General features: G+C 43.0%; 1 protein-coding gene across 2 annotated transcripts in view; it reads left to right on the plus strand.

The window, feature by feature from the left end:
* UBE2V2 (ubiquitin conjugating enzyme E2 V2) overlaps window positions 1-27614 on the plus strand; it is a 61875-nt gene that overhangs the window by 11640 nt on the left and 22621 nt on the right. Inside the window, exons 1-2 of one of the 2 annotated variants that reach the window (XM_033202282.1) lie at window positions 16759-16776; window positions 26220-26368. In XM_033202282.1, the coding sequence (XP_033058173.1) occupies window positions 26324-26368 (45 nt within the window). In that variant the 5' untranslated portion in view covers window positions 16759-16776; window positions 26220-26323. Of the gene's footprint in view, window positions 1-16758; window positions 16777-26219; window positions 26369-27614 lie in introns of those variants that run through there. The other variant, XM_033202281.1, reaches the window with a different exon arrangement.

The raw sequence follows: 27614 nt of genomic DNA on the forward strand, positions 1-27614 counted from the left end.
TGGCATATCTTTTTCCATTCCTTCACCTTCAGTCTACATGTGTCCGTACAGGTAAGGTGAGTCTCTTGTTGCAGCATATAGTTGGGTCTTGTTTTTTTTAACCATTCAGTCACTCTTTCTTCCTCTCTTACGGTCTTATTTGGTGATTGATTTTCTCTGGTAGTATGTTTTTTTCCTCACCTTTTTTTTTTTTTTTTTTGAGACAGTGTGTTGCTCTGACGTGATCATAGCTCACTGTAACCTCCAACTCCTGGGCTCAAGCAATCTTCTTCCCTTGGCCTTGGGAGTAGCTAGGACTATAGGTATGTGCCACCAAACCTGGCTAATTTTTTTTTTTCCTGTAGATACGGGGTCTTGCCATGTTGCGCAAGCTGGTTTTGAAGTCCTGGGCTGGAGCGATCCTCCTGCCTCAGCCTCCTGAGTAGCTAGGAATGCAGTCATGTGCCACCATGCCCAGCTAATTTTTTTTTTTTTATTAATTTTTTGTAGAGAAAGAGTCTTGCTATATTGCCCAGGCCAGCTTTGAACTCCTGGCCTCAAGTGCTTCTCCCACCTTGGGCTCCAGAGCACTGGGGTTTCAGGCATGATCCACTCCGCTGGCCTGTTCTTTGCTTTTTATTTTTTATCTATTAGAGTTTTTTTTTTTTTTAAGATGGAGTTTCACTCCTCTTGCCCAGGCTGGAGTGCAATGGCGTGATATCGGCTCACTGCAACCTCTGCCTCCTCCCGGGTTCAAGCGATTCTCCTGTCTCAGCCTTCCTAGTAGTTGGGCTTACAGGCAGCTGCCACCATGCCCAGCTTATTTTTGTATTTTTAGTAGAGACGGGGTTTCACTATTTTGGCCAGGCTGGTCTTGAACTCGTTTTTTTTTGTTTTTTTGTTTTTTTTTGAGATGGAGTCTCACTTTGTTGCCCAGGCTGGAGTGCAGTGGCATGATCTCGGCTTGCTGCAAGCTCTGCCTCCTGGGTTCAAGCAATTCTCCTGCCTCAGCCTCCTAAGTAGCTGCCATTACAGGCATGCACCACCACGTCTGGCTAATTTTTAGTAGAGATGGGGTTTCACCATGTTGGCCAGGCTGGTCCGGAACTCCTGACCTCAGATGACCCACCTGCCTCAGCCTCCCAAAGTGCTGGGGTTACAGGGGTGAGCCACCACACCTGGCATATAGGTTTTTGCTTTGTGGTTACCATGAGGCTTACAAAAAACGTCTTACTGTTACAAAAGGTTATTTTAAGCTAATAACAACTTAGCCTTGATTGCCTAAAAAATCCTTTATATTTTTACCCTACTCTCCCATTTTGAATTTTTGGTGTCACAGTTTGGATCTTTTTTTTTTTTTTTTGAGACAGTGTCGTTCTTGTCACCTAGGCTGGAGTGCAGTGGTCTGATCTTGGTTTACTGCAACCTTCGCCTTCTGGGTTCATGTGATTCTCCTGCCTCAGACTCCTGAGTAGCTGGGATTATAGGCAGCTGCCAGCACGCCCCACTAATTTTTGTATTTTTAGTGGAGATAGGGTTTCGCCATGTTGGCTAGGCTGCTGTCGAACTCCTGACCTCAGGTAATCCACCTGCCTTGGCCTCCCAAAGTGCTGGGATTACAGGCATGAACTACCGCACCCAGCCTGCATCTTTTTATATTGCATATTCCTTTACAAATTATTGTAGTTACTTTGAATAGTTTTGTCTTTTAACCTTCCTGCTAAAGATACAAGTAATTTACACTCCACCATTACAGTATTAGTGTATTCTGAAGTTGACCTTGTGTTTACTTTTCCCAGTGAGTTTTATACTTTCAGATGTTTTTGTGTTACTCATTAGTATCCTTTTCTTTCAGCTTGAAGAACTTGCCATAGCATTTCTTGTAAGGCAGGTCTTGTAGTGATAAACTCCTTCAGCTTTTGTTTGCCTGAGAAAGTCTTTATTCTTTGTTTCTGAAGAACAGCTTTGTCCTGGGACAGAATCTTTGTCTAAAGGACAGTTTTTTTCCTGGTCACTTTTTTTTTTTTTAAAGAGAGACAAGGTCTGTTGCCCAGACTGGTCTTGAACTCTTGGGCTTAAGCGATCTGCCCGCCTCAGCCTCCCAGAGTGCTGGGATTACAGGTGTGAGCCCAGCCCCTGCGAGCACTTTAAATGTATCATCTCACTCTCCCCTGGCCTCTAAGGTTTCTGTTGACAAGTCTGCTGCTAGGTATATTGGAAGTCCCTTATATGTTATTTGCTTCTTTCCTCTTGCTGCCTTGAGGATTCTCTCTTTGTCTTTCATCTTTGACAGTTTGGTTATAACATGTCTTGGGGTAGTCTTATTTGGACTGAGTCTGATTGGAGACCCTTCAACCTGTAGCCGTATATTTATGACTTTCTCCATATTTGTACAGTTTTATTGCTACTTTTTCTTTAGACATACTTTTTTTTTTTTGAGACAGAGTCTTGCTCTATTGCCAGGCTGGAGTGCAGTGGTGCGATCTTGCCTCACTGCAACCTCCGCCTCCTGGGTTCAAGCAATTCTCCTGCCTCAGCCTCCTAAGTAGCTGCCATTACAGGCATGCACCACCACGTCTGGCTAATTTTTAGTAGAGACGGGGTTTCACCATGTTGGCCAGGCTGGTCTTGGACTCCTGACATCAGGTGATCCGCCTGCCTCGGCCTCCCAAAGTACTGCGATTACAGGTGTGAGCCACCATTCCCAGCCTAACATAAAACTTGATAGAAGTGGATATGCAGCATGCAAACTAGAATAACATTCAGTGTTCAGGCTGGGCTCAGTAGCTTACGCCTGTAATTCCAGCACTTTGGGAGGCCAAGGCAGGAGGATCACTTGAAGTCAGGAGTTCAAGACCAGCCTGGCCAACATGGTGATACCCCATCTCTATTAAAAATAAAAAAAAATTAGCCAGGCATGATGGTGCTTGCTTATAGTTCGAGCTACTTGGGAGGCTGAGGTGGGAGAATCACTTGAACCCAGGAGGCAGAGGTTGCATTGAGCCAAGGTTGCGCCACTGTACTCCAACTTGGGTGACAGAGTGAGACCCTGTCTCAAAAAAACAAAAAAATCAATGTTTGAAAGTTTTTTTCAAAAGTAGTTCACTTTTTCAAAGGCTCTTTTTCAAAGAGCTGATTACAATGTCTTTAGGGCCGGGTGCAGTGGCACAAGCGTGTAATCCCAGTACTTTGGGAGGCCGAGACGGGCGAATCACAAGGTCAGGAGATCGAGACCATCCTGGCTAACACGGTGAAACACCGTCTCTACTAAAAAATACAAAAAAACTAGCTGGGTGAGGTGGCGGGCGCCTGTAGTCCCAGCTACTTGGGAGGCCGAGGCAGGAGAATGGCGTAAACCTGGGAGGCGGAGCTTGCAGTGAGCGGAGGTTGCAGTGAGCTGAGATCCGGCCACTGCTCTCCAGCCTGGGTGACAGAGCGAGACTCCGTCTCAAAAAAATAAATAAATAAAATAAAATAAAGTAAAGTAAAGTAAAATAAAATGTCTTTGACATATGTAAGATGGGACTTTGGGACTGTATTTGGGAGTGCTTTATTCTTGTTTATAAAGTCTTAGCTGATTTGTGTGAGAGCGGATGGTATTTTCAGTAAGCTGGAACTCAGCAGCTGTTTCAAACCTTAGAAGGAGCTAAATCCTTGTGGCCGTGTATAGGTACTTAAATAGAAATAGAAAAAACAGATTAATAGAACATACGTTATGGATTGCCTGGACTCTAGACCAAGTTCATTTTATAGATGAGCAGTAGAAATACAGATATGAAATGGCTTTTGCAGGATTTTTTAGCTAGATGTTGAGTCCAGAGCTGGTGTCTTGATTTAAGATTCTTGGCCGCGTACGGTAGCTCACACCTGTAATCCCAGTACTTTGGGAGGCCAGGGCAGGCAGATCACCTGAGGTTGGGAGTTCGAGACCAGCCTGACCAACATGGAGAAACCCTGTCTCTACTGAAAATACAAAATTAGCCAGGCATAGTGGCATATGCCTGTAATACCAGCTACTTGGGAGAATTGCTTGAACCCGGAAGGCGGAGGTTATGGTGAGCTGAGATTGTGCCATTGCACACCAGCCTGGGCAACAAGAGCTAAACTCTGTCTCAAAAAAAAAAAAAAAAAAAATCAATGTTTGAAAGTTTTTTTCAAAAGTAGTTCACTTTTTCAAAGGCTCTTTTTCAAAGAGCTGATTACAATGTCTTTAGGGCCGGGTGCAGTGGCACAAGCGTGTAATCCCAGTACTTTGGGAGGCCGAGACGGGCGAATCACAAGGTCAGGAGATCGAGACCATCCTGGCTAACACGGTGAAACACCGTCTCTACTAAAAAATACAAAAAAACTAGCTGGGTGAGGTGGCGGGCGCCTGTAGTCCCAGCTACTTGGGAGGCCGAGGCAGGAGAATGGCGTAAACCTGGGAGGCGGAGCTTGCAGTGAGCGGAGGTTGCAGTGAGCTGAGATCCGGCCACTGCTCTCCAGCCTGGGTGACAGAGCGAGACTCCGTCTCAAAAAAATAAATAAATAAATAAAATAAAGTAAAGTAAAGTAAAATAAAATGTCTTTGACATATGTAAGATGGGACTTTGGGACTGTATTTGGGAGTGCTTTATTCTTGTTTATAAAGTCTTAGCTGATTTGTGTGAGAGCGGATGGTATTTTCAGTAAGCTGGAACTCAGCAGCTGTTTCAAACCTTAGAAGGAGCTAAATCCTTGTGGCCATGTATAGGTACTTAAATAGAAATAGAAAAAACAGATTAATAGAACATACGTTATGGATTGCCTGGACTCTAGACCAAGTTCATTTTATAGATGAGCAGTAGAAATACAGATATGAAATGGCTTTTGCAGGATTTTTTAGCTAGATGTTGAGTCCAGAGCTGGTGTCTTGATTTAAGATTCTTGGCTGCGTACGGTAGCTCACACCTGTAATCCCAGTACTTTGGGAGGCCAGGGCAGGCAGATCACCTGAGGTTGGGAGTTCGAGACCAGCCTGACCAACATGGAGAAACCCTGTCTCTACTGAAAATACAAAATTAGCCAGGCATAGTGGCATATGCCTGTAATACCAGCTACTTGGGAGAATTGCTTGAACCCGGAAGGCGGAGGTTATGGTGAGCTGAGATTGTGCCATTGCACACCAGGCTGGGCAACAAGAGCTAAACTCTGTCTCAAAAAAAAAAAAAAAAAAATCTTAAATACTGCTTCTGTATCAGACTGTGTCCTATGTATGGCTTGGTTGCTTTTATTTCCTGGAAACCCAGAGATGTTATTTTACAGATAAATGCTGTTAAGAATCAAGACAAAATACTTGATAGAGTCTGAAGGCATTAATAGATTATTAAAACTCTGTGTTCTTTTAAGGTGTGAAGGATTGTATTGAAATAAGTAACAAAAATTTAGAAAAAGCAATTTTAGTGGCTAAATGCTGGTCAATATTCACATCAATCTTTTTTGTAAGCAAATATTTAGTATTGCGGGTAAATACATATATATTAATTATTCCCTTAGTGATTTTTTTTTTTTTTTTTTTTTAGAACGGGTCTTGCTCTGTTGCCGGGCTGGAATGCAGTGGTGCAATCTCAGCTCACTGTAACCTCTGCCTCCTGGGTTCAAGCGATTCTCCAGCTTCAGCCTCCTGAGTTGCTGGGACTACAGGCGTGTGCCACCATGCCCGGCTAACTTCTTGTATTTTTAGTGGAGGTGGAGTTTCACCATGTTAGCCAGGAGATGGTCTCGATCTCCTAACCTCATGATCCACCTGCCTTGGCCTCCCAAAGTGCTGGGATTACAGGCGTGAGCCACTGTGCCCGGTCAGTCAGTGGTTGTTATAAATCTGTGATTTTTTTTTTTTTTTTTTTTGAGATGGAGTCTCACTCTGTCATCCAGGCTGGAGTGCAGTGGCATGATCTCGGCTCACTGCAACTTGTCCAGGGTTCAAGCAGTTTTCCTGCCTCAGCCTCCTGAGTAGCTGGGATTACAAGTGTGCGCCACCACGCCTAGCTGATTTTTTTTTGTATTTTAGTAGAGACAGGGTTTCACCATGTTGACCAGACTGGTCTTGAACTCCTGACCTCAAGTGATCCGCCTGCCTTGGCCTCTCAAAGTGTTGGGATTATAGGCGTGAGCCAGGCTGGAGTGCAGTGGTGCCATCTCCGCTCACTGCAAGCTCCGCCTCTCGGGTTCACACCATTTTCCTGCCTCAGCGACCCAAGTAGCTGGGACTACAGGCACCCGCCAGCAGGCCCGGCTAATTGTTTTGTATTTTTAGTAGAGATGGGGTTTCACCGTGTTAGCCAGGATGGTCTCGATCTCCTGACCTCGTGATCCGCCCACCTCTGCCTCCCAAAGTGTTGGGATTACAGGCATGAGCCACCGCACCCAGCTCTGGATTTTCTATCTGAGGTTTATCTAAGGGAGGGGAGGGAAAGGGAGGTTACTGGGAGTGTTGTAAGTGTTTGATAGAAACTTACCTCTGTATCAGAGGTAGAATTTACAGCCTGATGAAGTGTCCTAAACATTTTAGTATTGCATCTGTTATTCCTAAAGTGACCCTTTAGAACATTTAGTACTGTTCCTTTCTTTTCTTTCTTTCTTTTCTTTCTCTCCCTTCCTCCCTTCCTCCCTTCCTCCCTTCCTCCCTTCCTTCCTTCCTTCTTCCCCAAGTAGGCTGCCTCTAGATAAGACTGTATATTATCAGGTAGGAAGAACTTGGTTCCAGGAGTTTTGGGACTGGGAAGACTGGATAACAGCTATGTAACCTGGGCTTCTTATTCTCTCTAGGGCTTATGAAGTGGTTACTAAAATCTGAAGTTCTATAGAAAAGGGCCAGTTTCCTCTAGGATTTGACCACACCTTTGAGGGATGCTTCCTAAGAAAGCTGAACTTTTTGTAGATGGAGTTGTAGCTGAATATTGAATTTGGTTTCAGGGAGCTGTTTTTGAAAACAACTTTACTGAGATATAATTCACATACCATATAGTTGTCTATTTAAAGTATACAATTCACTGATTTCTGGCATGTTCACACATATATGCAACTGTGGTCATTTTAGAATATTTTTATCACCTCAGAAAGAAACCTTGTACCCTTTAACTGTCACTGTCCTATACCCCCAAACCTCAGCCCCTGGCTACTATAATCTGTCTCAATAGATTTACCCATTCTGTACTTTCATATGTGTAGAGTTATATATTATGTGGCTTTTTGTGACTGGCTTCTTTCACGTAGCATAATGTTTTTAAGGGTCATCCATGTTCTATAGCATGTATCAGTATTTACATGTCTTTATGGGTGAAGAATATTCCACTGCATTGGATACACCACATTTTGTTTATTCATTCATCATTTTGGTGGTGTTTTCCACCATTTGGCTATTGGGAATAAGGCTGCTGTAAACATTTATGTACAAGTTTTTTTTTTTGTTTGAGTAGATACCTAGGAATGGAATTGCTGGGTCATGTGTTAACTATGTTTAGCTGTTTGAGGAACTGCTAAGCTGTTTTCCAAAGGGAGACTTATTTTTTTTGCTTTTTTTTTGGGATGGAGTCTCGCTCTATCGCCCAGGCTGGAGTGCAGTGGTACGATCTCAGTCCACTGCAACCTCAGCCTCTTGAGTTCAAGTGATCCTCCTGCCTCAGCCTCCCAAGTAACTTGGATGACAAGCCTGCACTACCATGCCTGTCTAATTTTTGTATTTTCAGTAGAGACTGGGTTTTGCCAAGTTGGTCAGGATGGTCTCAGCCTGAACTCAAGTGATCCGTCCACCTCGGCATCCCAAAGTGCTGGAATTACAGGTGTGAGCCACTGCGCTCAGACCAATACAACTAATTTTTTTGTAGTTTTTAGTAGAGACGAAGTTTCACCATGTTGGCCAGGCTTGTCTCAAACTCCTGACCTCAAGTGATCTGCCTACCTTGGCCTCCCAAAGTGTTGGGATTATACGTGTGAGCCACTGCACCGGACCCCTTTACCCATTTTTAAATTGGGCTGTTTGTCTTTTTATTGTTGAGTTATTGGAGTCCTTTATATATTCTGGATACAAGTCCTTTATCAGATATATGGTTTGCAAGTATTTTCTTTCATTCTGTAGATTGTCTTCACTTTCTTGATGTTGTCCTTTGGAACCCAAAAGTTTAAAATTTTGATGAAGACCAATTTTTTTTTCTACTTCATTAAAATGCAGATTCTGGCTTATTGTATGTAGCTCATCACCTAACTGGTTATTTGTTTTAAAAACAATAATGTTTCAGGCCAGATGCAGTAGGAGGCCAAAGTAGGCAGATCTCTTGAGGTCAGGAGTTCGAGAGCAGCCTGGGCAACATACTGAGACCCCATCTCTACAAAAAAAGAAAAAAGTTAGCTGGGCACAGTGGTGTGTGCCTGTAGTTCCAGCTCCTCAGGAGGCTAAGGCAGGAGGATCACTTGTGCCCAGGAGTTCGAGGCTGCGGTGAGACGTGTTTGTACTACTGCCCTCCAGCCTGGGCAACAGAGTAAGACCCTGTCTCTAAAATGAACACACAAACATCAGAGAACCATGTTTCATGCAGAATATGGTCAGAAACTAAAATATAAATGAATAAAAACAACTTGATGAAATACTATGAGTTCTAGTTGATGCTCTGGTTATGATTACTGTATGACAGAAGGGCAGGAGTCTGAACTTCACCTTGCCAGGTGAAGTTTAATCTCACTAAAAAAAGTTCAATAGCCAGATACCACGCATACTGTAAACAGTTTATTCTTTGGAAGTCGTATAATTATGCCAGAGGTTTTTCAATTTATGGATTGGAATGTTCTCGAAAAGTACAGACAATGCATTGCTTGGTGTACTGCTCTTCATGCCAGTGTCATCTGCTACTACCTAAATTATTGATTGTTTTTTACAAAACAGTACTGATGTAAATTGTTATGTCCTCAGAGGAAATACTTATGTTATTGAGAAGTCTTTAGTTTTCTCAAGTTTTTACCTCATAAACAGTGATATGGAGAGAGAATCTGTTTATTTTGCTTAATATGGCTTTCTGACTAGAAGCTAGCTACAGCTTCCTGGACTCACAGGTGAGCAGTTATGCCCATTTAATAGTCTCTGTCAGAAGACCTCACATCTTTTAAAGTGCATGCCATCCTAATTTTACTTAGAAATTAAAACGAGAGAGGAACCAGAATATATTAGCTTATTTAACTTTCTTCCACTCTCTAGTGTATTCTAAGGGAAGTCTCCCTTCATAGTTCTGCAGTAAACATTCTTAGCTACCTTACTGGAGAATGTGAAGTAACTACTACATTCATTGGCTTATCTCATTGGGATATCTGTAGTGTATCCAGGTGAAATCTTCTGCAATAACTTACTGCATTATATTTGAATGTATTCGCTTACATGGTTGTCTTCCCCACTAGATAGTAATGTCCTGGGGAAAGGATTCTGTGTTCAGTTTCAGCAACATCTGCTGTCAGTTTGTATATATTGAGAGAAAGATTAAAAGCAAGCATTTGCCATAAATTCACCAGGTGTTTATCGAGTGCCTGTTGTGTCATCATTTTCTGTGGTACAGTTTCTTTCTGTGTCAGGGATTTAATAATGAGAAAATAAATGGCTCAAGTAAAATGTAGCTTTTCAGGCTGGGCACAGTGGCTCACGCTTCTAATCCCAGCACGTTGGGAGGCCTAGGCGGGCGGATCACTTGAGCCCAGGAGACCAGCCTGGGCAACATGACGAAACCCCGTCTCTACTAAAAATACAAAAATTAGCTGGATGTGGTGGCATGCACCTATGGTCCCAGCTACTTGCGGGGCTGAGGTTGGAGAATTGTTTAAGCTTGGGAGGTGGAGGTTGCAGTGAGCTGAGATCATGCACTCCAGCCTGGGTGACAGAGTGAGACCCTGTCTCAAAAACAAAAAACAAAACAAAAACTGGCTGGGCATGGTGGCTCACTCCTGAAATCCCAGCACTTTGGGAGGCTGAGGGGGGCGGATCATTTGAAGTCAGGAGTTTGAGACCAGCCTGGCCAAAATGGTGAAACCCCGTCTCTACTAAAAATACAAAAATTAGCCAGGAGTGGTGGTACATGCCTGTAGTCCCAGCTGTTTGGCAGGCTGAGGCGGGAGAATCACTTGAACCTGGGAAGTGGAGGTTGCAGTGAGCTGAGGTTGCACCATTGTCCTCCAGCCTGGGCCACAGAGCAAGACTCTGTCTCGAAAAAAAAAACAAAAAATGAAAAAAACCAAAAACACAAAAACAAAAATTAGCCAGGTGTGGTGGCAGGCACCTGTAATCCCACCTACTTGGGAGGCTGAGCCAGGAGAAGCCCTTGAATCCAGGAGGCAGAGGTTTCAGTGAGCTGAGATGGTGCCACTGCACTCCAGCCTGGGTGACAGAGCAAGACTCTCAAAGAAACAATCCCCTCCCCCCACCAAAAAAAACAGCCTTTCCTTCTTGTAGATTGTAATATTTCACTGTCTTATTTTTAGTTTGCTTTTCTGAAGTAAAACTACTAAAATTTAGTCATATATATTCATTAAATCTAAAATCATGAAGCTGCTTATTTTCCCCTTATCTAGCTGAGTTAATATCTAACAAATAGATTCTAAATGAACTCTCCATATACGTGGTGATTTTTTGGCAGTGGCTGGGGGCAAGGTGGTTTTGGTTACAACCTAAAGAATAACAGTAGTATGATTAATTTCTCCTGTATGTAATGTATTCTCCACACCACAGCATTGAAATACTTTGGAAATCCTCTAATCCAGAGGTTTTCCCACTTGTGTTTGAAAGTGTAATACAGATGCTTCAGATGTACAAAGTTTGACTTGAATTTTTTTTTTTTTTTCTTTTTTGAGATGGAGTCTCGCTCTGTCACCCAGGCTGGAGTGCAGTGATGTGATCTTGGCTCACTGCAACCTCCACCTCCCAAGTTCAAGTGATTCTTCTGCCTCAGCCTCCCGAGTAGAGATGCATGCCACCACTCCCGGCAAATTTTTTTGTATTTTTAGTAGAGACGGGGTTTTACCATGTTAGCCAGGATGGTTTCAGTCTCCTGACCTCGTGATCCACCCGCCTTGGCCTCCCAAAGTTCTGGGATTACAGGTGTGAGTAAATTTTGTTTTTATAAATTACATTTTTATCTACTGTATTTCATCAATTCTAAAACATTTAAATATCCAAAATGGATATATGTGTTATAGTTTAATTGGTAGAGTTTTAAAATTTTTAAAAATTATGGTGTCATGTAATTGGTTATGCCATCTTAGATTTGATGAAAGACAGTATTTAAAAAAACTGTTAAGATGCCCACATTGAGGTGAATATGTAATAGATTTCAAATGCTGGATTCTACAAACATACTGACATGTGTTCTCATTTATTAACTGAATACTAAACAGTTGTGATCAATTTAAACTTAAATGTGTTCTATTGAAATATGTTTTTAATCTCATACAATTTTTTGAAATATTTTGGAGGCTAAAGTTGAAAATTGGTTTATCTGGTAAACTTTCACTTCAGCAAAAGAATATTACCTTCTGATGTTTTTTGGTGAATTATGTAAATATAGTTTTTAATATTAAATCTGTTTGCATAAATTCACAGTGTCTGAATGATGGATGTATTTCAATTTTAAAGTTCAGAAAAAATGTAGCTGGGCATGGGGCTCACACCTATAGTCTCAGCACTTTGGGAGGCTGAGGCAGGAGGACCCCTTGAGCCTGGGAGTTTGCGACCAGCCTGGGCAACCTAGCAAGACCTTGTCACTACTAAAAATATTTTTAAAATTAGCTGGGTGTGGCGGCGTATGCCTGCAGTCCCAGCTACTCCGGAGGCTGACATGGAAGGCCTAGGAGTTTGAGGCTGTAGTGAGCCATGATTGCACCACTGCACTTTAGCCATGGCGACAGAGTCCCTGTCTCAAAACGAACACACAGACACACATGCACACACACACCAGCATATGCTTTGATGTCAATGATTGTGTATTATTGACATTATTGACATTATTAATGTCAACAAATAGTGTTCTTGAGAGTGGGGTTGTAACTGATGTTTTTGAAACAGCCAGTGGGGTTATGGGCCCAGTTAGGATTCTGGAACAGTTTTCCTGATTGTAGAACTGTGATGGGGCTTATGATTCACACTCATTACTCTGCTGGATGAATGTTAAAAGCGGATAGGATGGCAGACCCACTCAGCAAGGAATTCCACCGAGGATGCCTTGAAAGGAGCAGGGACATACCATCCAGAGCACAAGGCAGAATAAAGTTCTCACATGAAGGACTCATTTGCTTGAAAAGACTTGACTTTTCTTAGTGTCTTCAAATATTCTAACAACTTTACAAGGCAAAAATACTCTGATTTTTTTTTTCTGTTTCTTTTTTTTCTCCTGAGACAGTGTCTCTGTTGCCCAGGCTGGAGTGCAGTGGTGCGATGTCAGCTCGTTGCAACCTCTGCCTCCCGGATTCAAGCGATTCTCCTGCCTCTGCCACCTGAGTAACTGGGATTATAGGCTTTCACCACCACGCTGGCTAATTTTTGTATTTTTAGTAGAGATGGGGTTTCACCATATTGGCCAGACTGGTCTCGAGCTCCTGGACTCAAGTGATCCTCCTGCCTTTACCTCCCAAAGTGCTGGGACTATAGGCATGAACCACCACACCTGGCTCATTTCTTTTTTTTTTAAAATAAAGTTTATTGTGTGTGTTTAAGGTATATATATCATGTTATGAGACATATAGTAAAATGGTTACTGTAGTGAATCAAATTAACATATCCATCATCTTACAGTTACCTGTTTTTCCTTCCTGTGGCAAGAGCAAAAATCCTGACCATAGCAAACTCTTATTAAAATCCTCATGGCTGGGTGCGGGCTCATATCTGTAATCCTAGCACTTGGGAGGCTGAGGCAGGAGGACCCCTTGAGCCTGGGAGTTTGCGACCAGCCTGGGCAACCTAGCAAGACCTTGTCACTACTAAAAATATTTTTAAAATTAGCTGGGTTGGCGGCGTATGCCTGCAGTCCCAGCTACTCCGGAGGCTGACATGGAAGGCCTAGGAGTTTGAGGCTGTAGTGAGCCATGATTGCACCACTGCACTTTAGCCATGGCGACAGAGTCCCTGTCTCAAAACGAACACACAGACACACATGCACACACACACCAGCATATGCTTTGATGTCAATGATTGTGTATTATTGACATTATTGACATTATTAATGTCAACAAATAGTGTTCTTGAGAGTGGGGTTGTAACTGATGTTTTTGAAACAGCCAGTGGGGTTATGGGCCCAGTTAGGATTCTGGAACAGTTTTCCTGATTGTAGAACTGTGATGGGGCTTATGATTCACACTCATTACTCTGCTGGATGAATGTTAAAAGCGGATAGGATGGCAGACCCACTCAGCAAGGAATTCCACCGAGGATGCCTTGAAAGGAGCAGGGACATACCATCCAGAGCACAAGGCAGAATAAAGTTCTCACATGAAGGACTCATTTGCTTGAAAAGACTTGACTTTTCTTAGTGTCTTCAAATATTCTAACAACTTTACAAGGCAAAAATACTCTGATTTTTTTTTTCTGTTTCTTTTTTTTCTCCTGAGACAGTGTCTCTGTTGCCCAGGCTGGAGTGCAGTGGTGCAATGTCAGCTCGTTGCAACCTCTGCCTCCCGGATTCAAGCGATTCTCCTGCCTCTGCCACCTGAGTAACTGGGATTATAGGCTTTCACCACCACGCTGGCTAATTTTTGTATTTTTAGTAGAGATGGGGTTTCACCATATTGGCCAGACTGGTCTCGAGCTCCTGGACTCAAGTGATCCTCCTGCCTTTACCTCCCAAAGTGCTGGGACTATAGGCATGAACCACCACACCTGGCTCATTTCTTTTTTTTTTAAAATAAAGTTTATTGTGTGTGTTTAAGGTATATATATCATGTTATGAGACATATAGTAAAATGGTTACTGTAGTGAATCAAATTAACATATCCATCATCTTACAGTTACCTGTTTTTCCTTCCTGTGGCAAGAGCAAAAATCCTGACCATAGCAAACTCTTATTAAAAATCCTCATGGCTGGGTGCGGGCTCATATCTGTAATCCTAGCACTTTGGGAGGCTGAGGCGGGCCGATCATTTGAGCCCAGGAGTTCGAGACCAGCCTGGGCAACATGGCAAAACTCCCTCTCTACAAAAAATACAAAAATTACCTTGCATGTTGGCATGCGTCTATAGTCCCAGCTACTTGGGAGGCTAAGATGGGAGGATTGCTTGAGTTCAGGTGGAGGAAGCTGCAGTGAGCTTTGATTGAGCCACTGTGCTCTAGCCTGGGCAATAGAGGGAGACCCTGTTGCAAAAAAAAAAAAAGAAGAAAGTCCTCATGCTGTTCTGCAGAACATTAGATCTGCAGACTTGTTCATCCTACATACCTGCTACTTTGCATCCGTTGATCTACAGCTCCCTATTTCCTTTCCAGCCCCAACCTTGGTAACCACTGTTTTTATTCTGTCTTCATATTTGACCTCTGTTTTCTTTTCCTTTTTTTTTTTGGAGATGGAGTCTCGCACTGTCACTGGGCTGGAGTGCAGTGGCGCCATCTTGGCTCACTGCAACCTCCACCTCCTGAGTTCAAGCGATTCTCCTGCCTCAGCCTCCCGAGTAGCTGGAATTACAGGTTCCCGCCACCATGTCTGGCTAATTTTTTTTGTATTTTTAGTAGAGATGGGGTTTTACTATGTTGGCTAGGCTGGTCTGGAACTCCTGACCTCGTGATCCCCCTGCCTCGGCTTTCCAAAGTATTGCGATTACAGACGTGAGCCACCGCACTCGCCCTGTTTTCTTTTTTGAAAGATTCCACAGTCCTGGCCGGGCGCGGTGACTCAAGCCTGTAATCCCAGCACTTTGGGAGGCCGAGACGGGCAGATCACGAGGTCAGAAGATCGAGACCATCCTGGCTAACACGGTGAAACCCCGTCTCTACTAAAAAGTACAAAAAACGAGCCGGGCGAGGTGGCGGGCGCCTGTAGTCCCAGCTACTCAGAAGGCTGAGGCAGGAGAATGGCGTGAACCCGGGAGGCGGAGCTTGCAGTGAGCTGAGATCCAGCCACAGCACTACAGCCTGGGCGACAGAGCGAGACTCCGTCTCAAAAAAAAAAAAAAAAAAAAAATACAAGAAACTAGCCGGGCGAGGTGGCGGGCGCCTGTAGTCCCAGCTACTCGGGAGGCTGAGGCGGGAGAATGTCAGAAACCCGGGAGGCGGAGCTTGCAGTGAGCTGAGATCCGGTCAGTGCATTCCAGCCTGGGCGACAGAGCGAGACTCCGTCTAAAAGGCCGGGCGCGGTGGCTCAAGCCTGTAATCCCAGCACTTTGGGAGGCCGAGACGGGTGGATCACGAGGTCAGGAGATCGAGACCATCCTGGCTAACATGGTGAAACCCCGTCTCTACTAAAAAAAAAAAAAAAAAAAAAAAAAAAAGATTCTACAGCCCCAATAAATTTAAAATGTCAGTTGGAGGTTGTCTTTGGATCCATACTGATGTATATATGAGAGTTTTTTAATAATTATGATCAAAATATATGTGTTACTATTAGGTCTCCCCCACTCCTTTTTTTTTTTTTTTAACTTATACACAATTAATATAATTCATGTAGTTTAAATGGGTTTATATAATGTTTTAAATTATGTGACATAGTTTGCCTGAATGTATACCAATTGACTTCTTTAAGCTTTTGCACTGCCAAATAAACATTTTTGTTCAGATTGCTTTTCCAACCCCCCTCCCTTCATTTATCTATTGCTGTGTAACAAATTATATCAAAATTTTGTGGCTTCAAACGATGACTGATTTTTTTCTCATAATATGGGAGTTGACTGGGTGGTTCTGCTGGTTTCACTTAGAGTCACTCATGTGGTTGCATCAAGTTGGTGAAGGGATAGGCTTATTGCCTGGGACACCTTGCTCCCCCTCGGTGGCCAGTTAGGACTTCCTCACATCCTGGTGGTGTAAGGGTGTTCAGAATTCTTACATGACAGTTGTCTTCCAAAAGAACGAAAGCAGAAGTTAGCATTCCTCTTACAAGCGGGTGCCAAAACTGGCCTAGCATTGCTGCTTCCCTATTTATTCTTTTTTTTGGAGGCAGAGTCTCACTCTGTCGCCCAGGCTGTAGTGCAGTGGCACAGTCTCGGCTCACTGCTACTTCTGCCTCCCGGGTTCAAGCGATTCTCGTGCCTCAGCCTCCAAAGTAGCTGGACTACAGGTGTGCACCACCATACCCAGCTAATTTTTTTTTTTTTTTGTATTTTTAGTAGAGATGGGGTATCACCATGTTGGACAGGCTGGTCACAAACTCCTAACCTCAGGTGATCTGCCCACCTTGGCCTCCCAAAGTGCTGGGATTACAGGCATGAGCCACCATGCCCTGCCACTGCTTCCCTATTCTATTGATAAAACAGGTAGGAAGGCCTGCGCAGCTTCGAGGGGAGGAGGGGTGCGCCTGGGTCTGGAGGGTGGAGAATGGCTTACAGCACTCTGCAGGCATTCCCTGGTGTTTTGTCCTGAGGGGAAATTTCACAAAGTAGCATTTAAGTCAAATCATGCTACATATTTAAAAATTCTTGTTTTTTATGTGTGTGTGTGTGTGTGTGTGTGTGTACATATATGTGTGTGTATATGTATGTTTGTTTTTTCTTTGAGACTGGGTCTCATTCTGTCTCCCAGGCTGGAGTGCAGTGGCATGATCTTGGCTCACTACAACGTCCACCTCCCAGGTTCAAGTGATTCTCCTGCCTCAACCTCTGCAGGAGCTGGGATTACAGGTATATGCTACTATGCCCGGCTAAATTTTTGTATTTTTAGTAGAGATGGAGTTTCACCACGTTGACCAGGCTGGTCTAGAACTCCTGACCTCAGGTGATCCGCCCAACTCAGCCTCCCAAAATTCTGGGATTACAGGTGTGGGCCACCACACCTAGCCAAAAATTCTTGTTATATTTTATCAAATTACCTCATCAGCAAGATTTCCAGTGTCACTAATGATGAAAAATAAATTTTTTCACAGTTCTACCAACATTGTGTTAGGTTGTTTTTAATTTTTATTTTTTGATGGATGTGTAGTAATAACATTATTTTTTTACCCAGTGCTCAGAAATCGGCAACTTTGTAGTTCTTATAGTTTGCATATTTTTCTTATTTTCTTCTTTTATAGTTGTGTATCATATATTGTGTATCTATTGAGACAGAAAGTTCATGCATATACATACATTTACTACTTGATTAGTGGAACTAGCTATTGATACAGATTTTTTTTTTTTTTTTTTTTGAGACAGAGTTTCGCTCTTGTTGCCCAGGCTGGAGTGCAATGGCGCAATCTCGGCTCACTGCAGTCTCCGCCTCCCAGGTTCAAGTGATTCTCCTGCCTCAGCCTCCCAAATAGCTGGGACTACAGGCATGCACCACCATGCTCGGCTAATTTTTTGTATTTTTAGTAGAGATGGGGTTTCTCCATATTGGTCAGGCTGGTCTCGAACTCCCAACCTTAGGTGATCTGCTCGCCTCGGCCTCCCAAAGTGCTGGGATTATAGGCGTGAGCCACCGCGCCTGGCGGGGTTTTTGTTTTTTGAGACACTTTCTTGCTCTGTCACCCAGGCTGGAGTGCAGTGCCACTATCTCAGCTCACTGCAACCTCCGCCTCTGGGGTTCAAGCAATTCTCCTGCCTCAGCCTCCCGAATAGTTGGGCATACAGGCATGTGCCACCATGACCAGCTAATTTTTGTATTTTTAGTAGAAAGGGGCTTTTACTGTGTTGGCTAGGCTCCTCTTGAGCTCCTGACCTCAAGTGGTCCACCCCCTTGGCCTCCCAAAGTGTGAGATTATAGGCGTGAGCCACTGTGCCCAGCAGAGTTTTAAAAAATAGTTTAAAAAATTAGCTTGTGCCTGGTGCAGTGGCTCAAGCCTGTAATCCCCGCACTTTGGGAAGCCAAAGCGGGTGGATCACTTGAGGTCAGGAGTTTGAGACCAGCCTGGAAACATAGTGAAACCCCATCTCTACTAAAAATCTGGAAATTAGCCGGGCATTGTGGTGGGCGCCTGTGATCCCAGCTACTCAGGAGGCTGAGGCAGGAGAATCACTTAAACTCATAAGGTGGCAGTTGCAGTGAGCTGAGATCATGCCACTGCACTGTAGCCTGGGTGACAGGGTGAGACTCCATCTCAAAAAAAAAAAAAATTGAAAGTTATGTGCCTTGTAATTATTACTTTTCTCCCTTTGCCTTTAATTTCTTTTTTTATTTTCCAAGACCGAGTCTCACTCTGTCACCCAGGCTAGAGTGCAGTGGCGTGAACAAACATGGCTCACTGAAACCTCTACCTCCCAGGCTCAAGTGATCCTCCTATGTTAACCTCCACAGCAGCTCAGACTACAGATGTGTGCCACCATGCCTGACTAATTTTTGCATTTTTTGTAGAGATGGGGTTTTGCCATGTTGCTTAGGCTCGTCTTGAACTCCTGGGCTCAAGCGATCCTCCCACCTTGGTGTCCCAAAGTGTTAAGATTACAGGCATGAGCCACCACACTTACCCAATTTTTTTTTAAAAAACATCTTAGGATAGGGTCATGTATGATGTTCTTAAGTAGTGCTCCAAATGAAATGAAGGAAGATTAAAGGAGGAAAATCAGACTTCACCTATTAGTGGGAGGAAAAGCAAAGAATTTGTGGCCATCTTTAATTTGGTACAGAGTATAACGATTCTTGACTCAAAAAAAAAAAAGTGTGTGTGTGTATGTATATATATATATTTTTTGTTTTTTTTCTTTTTGAGACAGACTCTCAGTCTGTTGCTGAGGAAGGAGTGCAGTGGCGTGATCTTGGCTCACTGCAACCTCTGCCGCCCGGGTTCAAGCGATTCTCTTGCCTCAGCCTCCCGAGTAGCTTGGATTACAGGCGCGTACCACCACGCCCGGCTAATTTTTTGTATCTTTAGTAGAGACGGGGTTTCACCATCTTGGCTAGGCTGGTGTTGAACTCCTGATCTCATGATCTACGCGCCTCGGCCTCCCAAATGCTGGGATTACAGGCATGAGCCACTGCCCGGCCGACTCAAAACTATTTTTTCAAGTGATGTTGATATGTAATATTTTACATATTTTGTGGGGTACATGTGATGTTTCATTGTGTGCATAGAATGTATAGATCAAATCTCAGGGTATTTGTGGTATCCAGATTCTTGACGCATGACAGATAATATATATAAGGGTTGGCCAGGCGTTGTGGCTCACGCCTGTAATCCCAACACTTTGGGAGGCCGAGGCGGGTGGATCACGAGGTTAGGAGTTTGAGACTAGCCTGGCCAACATGGCGAAACCCCGTCTCTACTAAAAATACAAAAATTAGCCAGGCATTGTGGCAGGCACCTGTAATCCCAGCTACTCCAGAGGCTGAGGCAGGAGGATCACTTGAACCCCGGAGGCAAAGGTTGCAGTGAGCCGAGATCGTGCCATTGCACTCTGTCCTGGGCGACAAGAGCAAGACTCCGTCTCTAAAAAGAAAAATACGTATATGGGTTATGAAGTTTTAGGAAGTGACATTTTGGGCATCAGAGGGATAGGTTGTTTCTTTTAGAATCAGTTTATATGAAAGGCTAAGGCTTTAGAAATAATGTGTTTCAGCAGGGATTCTGACTAGGGATAGAGGTGGGGGATGGAGGCAAAGCGATAGGATTTCTCCTTTCTTTTGTCTTTTCTACCCAGGGCAGTGGGTTGCCTTCCTGTGCTAGACTCTTGTGTGTTGGTCATTGAGATATATTGGGGTAGACAAAAAGTTGTATATACATCACTGATATGGTTTAGTCGAAGTATGCAAAATATAAAAAGAAAACACTTTGCTCAGTCATCTAGCTAGGTTCTTAGTAGAGCAAAACTCTCACTTTATGCTGTTACCTCCTTTTTCTCGCTTCTCCTACTCTAATCGTGGTTTCTGTGTCTTGATGCCCTGCTGAAAATTAAGCTCCACAAGAGCAGGACTTCGACTATCACAGCAAGATCAGGGGCCTAGCCACAATTCTTGGCTCACAATAGACATTTGGTGCTGTTTAAATGGAAATAAATAAATAAAACCAAAGAATTACAACAGTAAAATGAACCACAACTTTCTCAGTCAATTGAGTGCTTAGCACTTCTTCCCTGATCATCCTCTTTCTTGGTCTTTTATAACAGCTGATACTTTTCTCCTCCTCTTACCTCCCAATCCATTCCCACGTTGCAGCAAAGTGAAGTTTATGTCCTCCCTGAATCCTCATTACTGCAGATAAAGGCTGAATTGCTAAGGGTGCCCTTCCAGGCCATTTCTGACTCTTTGCTCTCATACTCAGTTGCAGTCCCCAAACATTGCCCAGCATTCTGTCTCTCTTTTGTAATGTCCTCCCCATGCCTTTTTTTTGGCTCCACCCGCCCAATCCTCCCTTTTCTTTTTGAATATTTCAAACACCAGAAAAATATGTGAATATACATGTACCCACCCTGGCTGTTCACATTCTAATAAATTCTTGCTTCAGATTGTTTTTTGGAAATAGAACATTTCTAGTACATTTCAAGTCCTATTTTCCCTTCTAAGTCCTAGGCCACTTTCTCTTTGCCCAGAGATCATCAATATCCTGATTTTTTATTATTTGTATTTATTTATTTATTTTGAGAGAGAGTCGGACTCTGTCACCCAAAATGGAGTGTAGTGGCGTGATCTTGGCTTACTACAACCTCTGCTCCCTGTTCAAGTGATCCTCCCGCCTTAGCCTTCTGAGTATCTGGAACTACAGGTGCATACCACCATGCCCAGTTAATTATTATTATTATTATTTTATTTTATTTTTTTTGAGATGCAGTCTCGCTGTGTCTCCCAGGCTGGAGTGCAGTGGCGCAGTCTTGGCTTACTGCAACCTCCGCCTCCCGGATTCAACTGATTCTCCTGCCTCAGCCTCCCAGGTAGCTGGGACTTCACAGACGCATGCCACCATGCCTGGCTAATTCTTTTGTATTTTTAGTAGAGATGGGGTTTCACCACGTTGGCCAGGCTGGTCTCAAACTCCTGAACTCAAATGATCCACCTGCCTCAGCCTCTCAAAGTGCTGGGATTACAGGTGTGAGCTACCACGCCCAGCCTCCCAGCTAATTTTTTGTATTTTTAGTAGAGACAGGGTTTCACCATGTTGACCAGACTGGTGTCGAACTCAAGTGATTTGCCCATTTCCGTCTCCCAAAGTGTTGGGATTACAGGCATGAGCCAGCACACCTGGCCCATAATCCTGATTTTTTTTTTTTTTTTTTTTTTTGAGACAGAGTCTTTCTCTGTCACCCAGGCTGAAGTGCAGTGGTGTGATCTCAGCTCACCGCAACCTCTGCTTCCTGGGCTCATGCAATTCTCCTGCCTCAGGAGAAGTTTTAGTAGAGACAGGTTTGTATTTTTAGTAGAGACGGGTTTCACCATGTTGACCAGGCTGGTCTCAAACTCCTGCCTCAGGTGATCCACCTGCCTTGGCCTCCTAAAGTGTTGGGATTACAGGCATGAGCCACTGCTTCACCCGACCCCTGATTTTTAAGTATCTTTTCCACTAACACCTTTATATTTTTTGCTACATATGTATATATGTATAAAAACTACATTTGTTTATAGCTTCTATACCAGTGTATTCTAACTGCAGCAGTGAATGAACTTCCAATATCTACATCTTTGCCCAGATTAAGAATTATCAGACTTAATGTTTGTCAGTTTGGTGGCTAGAATAAGCTGCTACGTTTCCCTGATTACTGATGAGGTTGAGAATATTTTTATGTTTGTTGGTCATTACTGTTTTCTGTAAACCTTATTCCTAATATGTTCTCATTGTTCTCTAGGGTTTTCTTTTCCTTGTTGATTTCTAGGAGGAATTCTTTCTGTATTTTGAATAACATTCTGTCTGCTGTTTGTTATTCATATCTTTTTTCAGTCTGTGGCTTATCTTTTCATTTAATCTGCCTATAATTGATTTTTATATATATTATGAGATCAGATTGGGTTCTAATTTTATTTTTTCATATTGGTAAAATGTTCCAACACCATTAACTTTTCCTACTTTTTTTTTTCTCTTTTGAGACAGGGTTTCACTCTGTGGCCCAGGCTGGAGTGCAGTGGTGTGATCTCAGCTCACCGCAACCTCTGCTTCCTGGGCTCATGCAATTCTCCTGCCTCAGGAGAAGTTTTAGTAGAGACAGGTTTGTATTTTTAGTAGAGACGGGTTTCACCATGTTGACCAGGCTGGTCTCAAACTCCTGCCTCAGGTGATCCACCTGCCTTGGCCTCCTAAAGTGTTGGGATTACAGGCGTGAGCCACTGCTTCACCCGACCCCTGATTTTTAAGTATCTTTTCCACTAACACCTTTATATTTTTTGCTACATATGTATATATGTATAAAAACTACATTTGTTTATAGCTTCTATACCAGTGTATTCTAACTGCAGCAGTGAATGAACTTCCAATATCTACATCTTTGCCCAGATTAAGAATTATCAGACTTAATATTTGTCAGTTTGGTGGCTAGAATAAGCTGCTACGTTTCCCTGATTACTGATGAGGTTGAGAATATTTTTATGTTTGTTGGTCATTACTGTTTTCTGTAAACCTTATTCCTAATATGTTCTCATTGTTCTCTAGGGTTTTCTTTTCCTTGTTGATTTCTAGGAGGAATTCTTTCTGTATTTTGAATAACATTCTTGTCTGCTGTTTGTTATTCATATCTTTTTTCAGTCTGTGGCTTATCTTTTCATTTAATCTGCCTATAATTGATTTTTATATATATTATGAGATCAGATTGGGTTCTAATTTTATTTTTTCATATTGGTAAAATGTTCCAACACCATTAACTTTTCCTACTTTTTTTTTTTCTCTTTTGAGACAGGGTTTCACTCTGTGGCCCAGGCTGGAGTGCAGTGGTGTGATCACAGATCACTGCAGCCTTGACCTCCCCGGGCTCAGGTGATCCTTGCCTCCTGAATAGCTGGGACCACAGGTATGTGCCAGCCACCACACCTGGCTAATTTTTGTATTTTTTAAGAGATGGGGTCTTGCCATGTTGCCCAGGCTGGTTTCCAGCTCCTGGGCTCAGTTGATTGGCCCACCTTGGCCTCTCAGAGTGCTGGGTTTACAAGTGTGAGCCACCATGCCTAGACTTTTCTACTTTTTTTGTTTGTTTGTTTGTTTTAAATAACTTTAGATTTGCAGAAAAGTTACATAAGTAGTACGAAGGATTCCCATATACCTTCATGCAAATCCATCAAATATTAATGTTTAATATTTTTGCTTGCTCTTGTGTGTACTCTCTTCCCCCCTCCCTCCACATTCGATTTTGTTTTTTGGGGGAACTATTCAAGAGTAAGTTAACAGATACTGTCTCTTCACCCCTACATACTTCAACTAGGACATTTTCCTACAATGTAATTGTTAAAACCAGGAAATTAATGTTGAGAAAGGACTGTTATCTACCAGCCCTATTCAGATTTCACCACTACTGTTCTTTAAAGCAAAATAATGACAATAATATTTTTCCTGATAACCAAGGTTGCATTTACTTGTCATGCCTCTAGTCTCTTTACTGACTTTTAGTGTTGCCTCTACTAAAAAGCACATTTTCATATATGATATGTCTGCTTTGGGGCTTTTCTGTTTCATTAGTCTGTTCATTTCTGCACTAATTCCGTATTTTCTTAATGATTTCTTTAGCTGATGAGGAAGTCTTAAAATCTAGGAAAGTGGCCGGGCACGGTGGCTCAAGCCTGTAATCCCAGCACTTTGGGAGGCCGAGACGGGCGGATCACGAGGTCAGGAGATCGAGACCATCCTGGCTGGCACGGTGAAACCCCGTCTCTACTAAAAATACAAAAACTAGCCAGGCGAGGTGGCGGGCGCCTGTAGTCTCAGCTACTCGGGAGGCTGAGGCAGGAGAATGGTGTGAACCCAGGAGGCGGAGCTTGCAGTGAGCTGAGATCTGGCCACTGCACTCCAGTACGGGCGACAGAGTGAGACTCCGCCTCAAAAAAAAAAAAAAAAAAAAATCTAGGAAAGTGTCCCCTCTGTTTTGCTTTCTTTTTGTTTTTGAGACAGTCTTGCTCTGTCTCCCAGGCAGGGGCTTGATCTCGGCTCACTTTAACCTCCACCTCCTGGGTTCAAGCGATTCTCTTGCCTCAGCCTCCCATGTTGCTGGTTGGGATTACAGGTGTGCACCACCATGCCTGGCTAAATTTTGTATTTTTAGTAGAGATAGGGTTTCATCATATTGGCCAGGCTGCTCTTTTTTTTTCTTTCTTTTTTTTTTTTTTTTGTGAGATGGAGTCTCGCTCTGTCGCCCAGGGTGGAGTGCAGTGGCGTGATCTCAGCTCACTGCAAGCTCTGCCTCCCGGGTTCACGCCATTCTCTTGCCTCAGCCTCCAGAGTAGCTGGGACTACAGGCACCCGCCACCACGCCTGGCTAATTTTTGGTATTTTTAGTAGAGACGGGGTTTCACCGTGTTAGCCACGAGGGTCTCGATCTCCTGATCTCGTGATCCACCCACCTCGACCTCCCAGAGTGCTGGGATTACTGACGTGAGCCACTGTGCCCGGCTTTTTTTTTTTTTTTTTTTTTTTTTTAAGACAGAGTCTCACTCTGTCGCCTAGGCTAGAGTGCAGTGGTGCAATCTCGGCTCACTGCAGCCTCTGCCTCTGGAACATTAAATGTTCCAGACCAGTCTGGCCAACATGGTGAAACTCCATCTTTACTGAAAATACAAAAATTACCCGGGCATGGTGGTGCACGCCTGTAATCCCAGCTATTTGAGAAGCTGAGGCAGGAGGATAGCTTGAACCTGGGAGGTAGAGGTTGCCTCAGCTATGAGCGAGACTCTCTCACTCACACAAAATAACACAGCAGGTGTATGAGGAACTTTAAATGTATTTCCTAACTTACTGTATGCAAATAAAAGTAGATACTTAAGAAATTGTCTAAAAATATTTAGTAAACCCATTTCTACACAGACAAAAGTTCTGAGAAGGCTAAAGTAACCTCAAATTTATAAGGTTTGATTAATAAATATTTACCTTTGCATATACACGAAAGCAAAAAAAGTTAGGAATACTTTCAATTTCAGTAATTGAAATCAAGTACAAATTTTGACTCCCCTTCCTAAACTGAATAAACTCTTAAAAAGCTGACACACTTTACTTGTGTAAACACACTTTTTTTTTTTTTTTAAACGGAGTTTCACTCTTGTTGCCCAGGCTGGAGTGCAATGGTGTCATCTCGGCTCACCGCAACCTACACCTTCTGGATTCAAGCGATTCTCCTGCCTCAGCCTCCCAAGTAGCTGGTGTTACAGGCATGCACCACCATGCCTGGCTAATTTTGTATTTCAAGTAGAGATGGGGTTTCTCCACGTTGATCATGCTGGTCACGAACTCGCGATCTGACAGATTCTTTTTTTTTTTTTTTTTTTTTTTTTTTTTTTTTGAGACGGAGTCTCGCTCTGTCGCCCGGGCTGGAGTGCAGTGGCCGGATCTCAGCTCACTGCAAGCTCCGCCTCCCGGGTTTACGCCATTCTCCTGCCTCAGCCTCCCGAGTAGCTGGGACTACAGGCGCCCGCCACCTCGCCCGGCTAGTTTTTTGTATTTTTTTTAGTAGAGACGGGGTCCGGGCGCGGTGGCTCAAGCCTGTAATCCCAGCACTTTGGGAGGCCGAGGCGGGCGGACAGATTCTGTTTTCACATGCCCTCACATGGGTGGGACTGCTTCAGGATTCTAAAAGACAGTACCTTCTGGTGCACTTTCTAAGATGGAACATAATTCTACTCTTTAGAAATCATTAGAGAGTATATATTAATGAACTTTGGCTTTTATTAACTTTCTGGTCATGGCTGTTTGTTTGATGCAGAGTCCTTGACTGTAACAGAAACCTCAAGTAGGGAAAACGTTCACTTTCTAACGATTTCCTTATGATTGATTGACATGTCAGTATAAAATGGATGAGGAATTTATACACGCGTTGTATACTGCTGTTAATCTTTGGTACAGTGCTTTCTTTAGGGTTTTCATTTTGAGGGGTTATTAGATCCAGCATTTTCTGGAGCAGAATGCCTTTTAAAGGGAATTTTGTCTTTTTGGGAAATAATTTATAGAAGTTAATTTGGAAAAAGCTGAATTTAAATATGTGTAGCTCTTATAATTACAAGCTTTTTACATTTACACTGACGTTCTTTTGTATAGGAGTTAAAGTTCCTCGTAATTTTCGCTTGTTGGAAGAACTTGAAGAAGGACAAAAAGGAGTAGGCGATGGTACGGTTAGCTGGGGCCTTGAAGATGATGAAGATATGACACTTACAAGGTGGACAGGCATGATTATTGGGCCACCAAGGGTCAGTGTTATAAATTATATTTTTTCTATTAATACTTATTGTTACTTTAGAATTAACATTTAGTTTTATACTATTGATATTAAAATAAGCAATTATGATAACTTCTAAAATAGTTCCTTTTAATTTATTTTGTTTACATTTATTGATGCTTCCCACGTGCAGGATATAATGCTTGATTACGTAGAGGATTGCGGGGAGGAAGGTTGATACGGTCATTGCCATCAAAATTTGGCTGTTTAGTAAAGGAGAACAAATCAGTACAAATTGACAGATTCTAAATATGACAGAGCAAGTTCACTGTGGGACTTTAGAATATGTTTCTTCTAGCTGGAATAATTGAGGAAGGCTGAACAGTGGAGGAAATTGCCTTTGGAATGAGCGCTAAAGGACTGACTGGTAGGATTTCAGAAGGTGGTGATGGGGATGGAGAACATTCCAGATAGATAGGACAAAAGGTGAGGAAATGGAGGGGGTATGTGGGGAGAGCAGTCATTTTGACGTAACATGTTACTAACCTCTGATGTGAACCTGAGGGTTTCTAAATTGGTTTGTATTGAGTGCATGTTGCTATTTGCCCTCTGACACTTCACATGCCATAGAAATGCTGTAGGTTTCAGTTTCTTCATCTATAAAAGTCTATGATTCTTACACTTTTTTCTAGTATGGTTGGCAACTGGCCCATTGTACTTTGTCTTAGGTCTTTCTTGGGTTTATGAAGTTTTATTTTTACTCAAAGTCTTTTTATCTAGCTTGGGATTTATTTTTATTTTTATTTTTTTTTACGTTGCATTCCTTACTTAATGGTCCCATCCACTGCACTCCTTGCAGTGAATCTTTGAAATGTGTGTCTGTAATGTTTTTGGCTTGTTGGAAAGAGCACACATTTGAAGGGTTTTTCAAGTCTTTGGTTTTGTATACTGGTTGCTACCTTATGATGAGAGCATTTCAGCTGTTTTGCTCTTGGGTAGAGTTTAGAGTTCCTTCTGGTGATGATGATGATGATGATGATGATGATGATGATTATTGAGACAATATCTTGTTCAGTCACCCAGGCAGTGGTGTGATCTCAGCATACCGCAGTCTCAGCCTCCTGGGCTCAAGCGATCCTTCCACCTCAGCCTCCTGAGGTGGTGTGCACCACCACTGCTGGCTAATATTTGTAGTTTTTGTAGAGATGGGGTTTCACCATGTCGACCAGGCTGGTCTCAAACTCCTGGCCTCAAGTGATCCACCTGCCGTGGCCTCC

This window comes from Trachypithecus francoisi, unplaced genomic scaffold, assembly GCF_009764315.1.
Source record: "Trachypithecus francoisi isolate TF-2019V2 unplaced genomic scaffold, Tfra_2.0 Lachesis_group7, whole genome shotgun sequence".
Lineage (NCBI taxonomy): Eukaryota > Metazoa > Chordata > Mammalia > Primates > Cercopithecidae > Trachypithecus > Trachypithecus francoisi.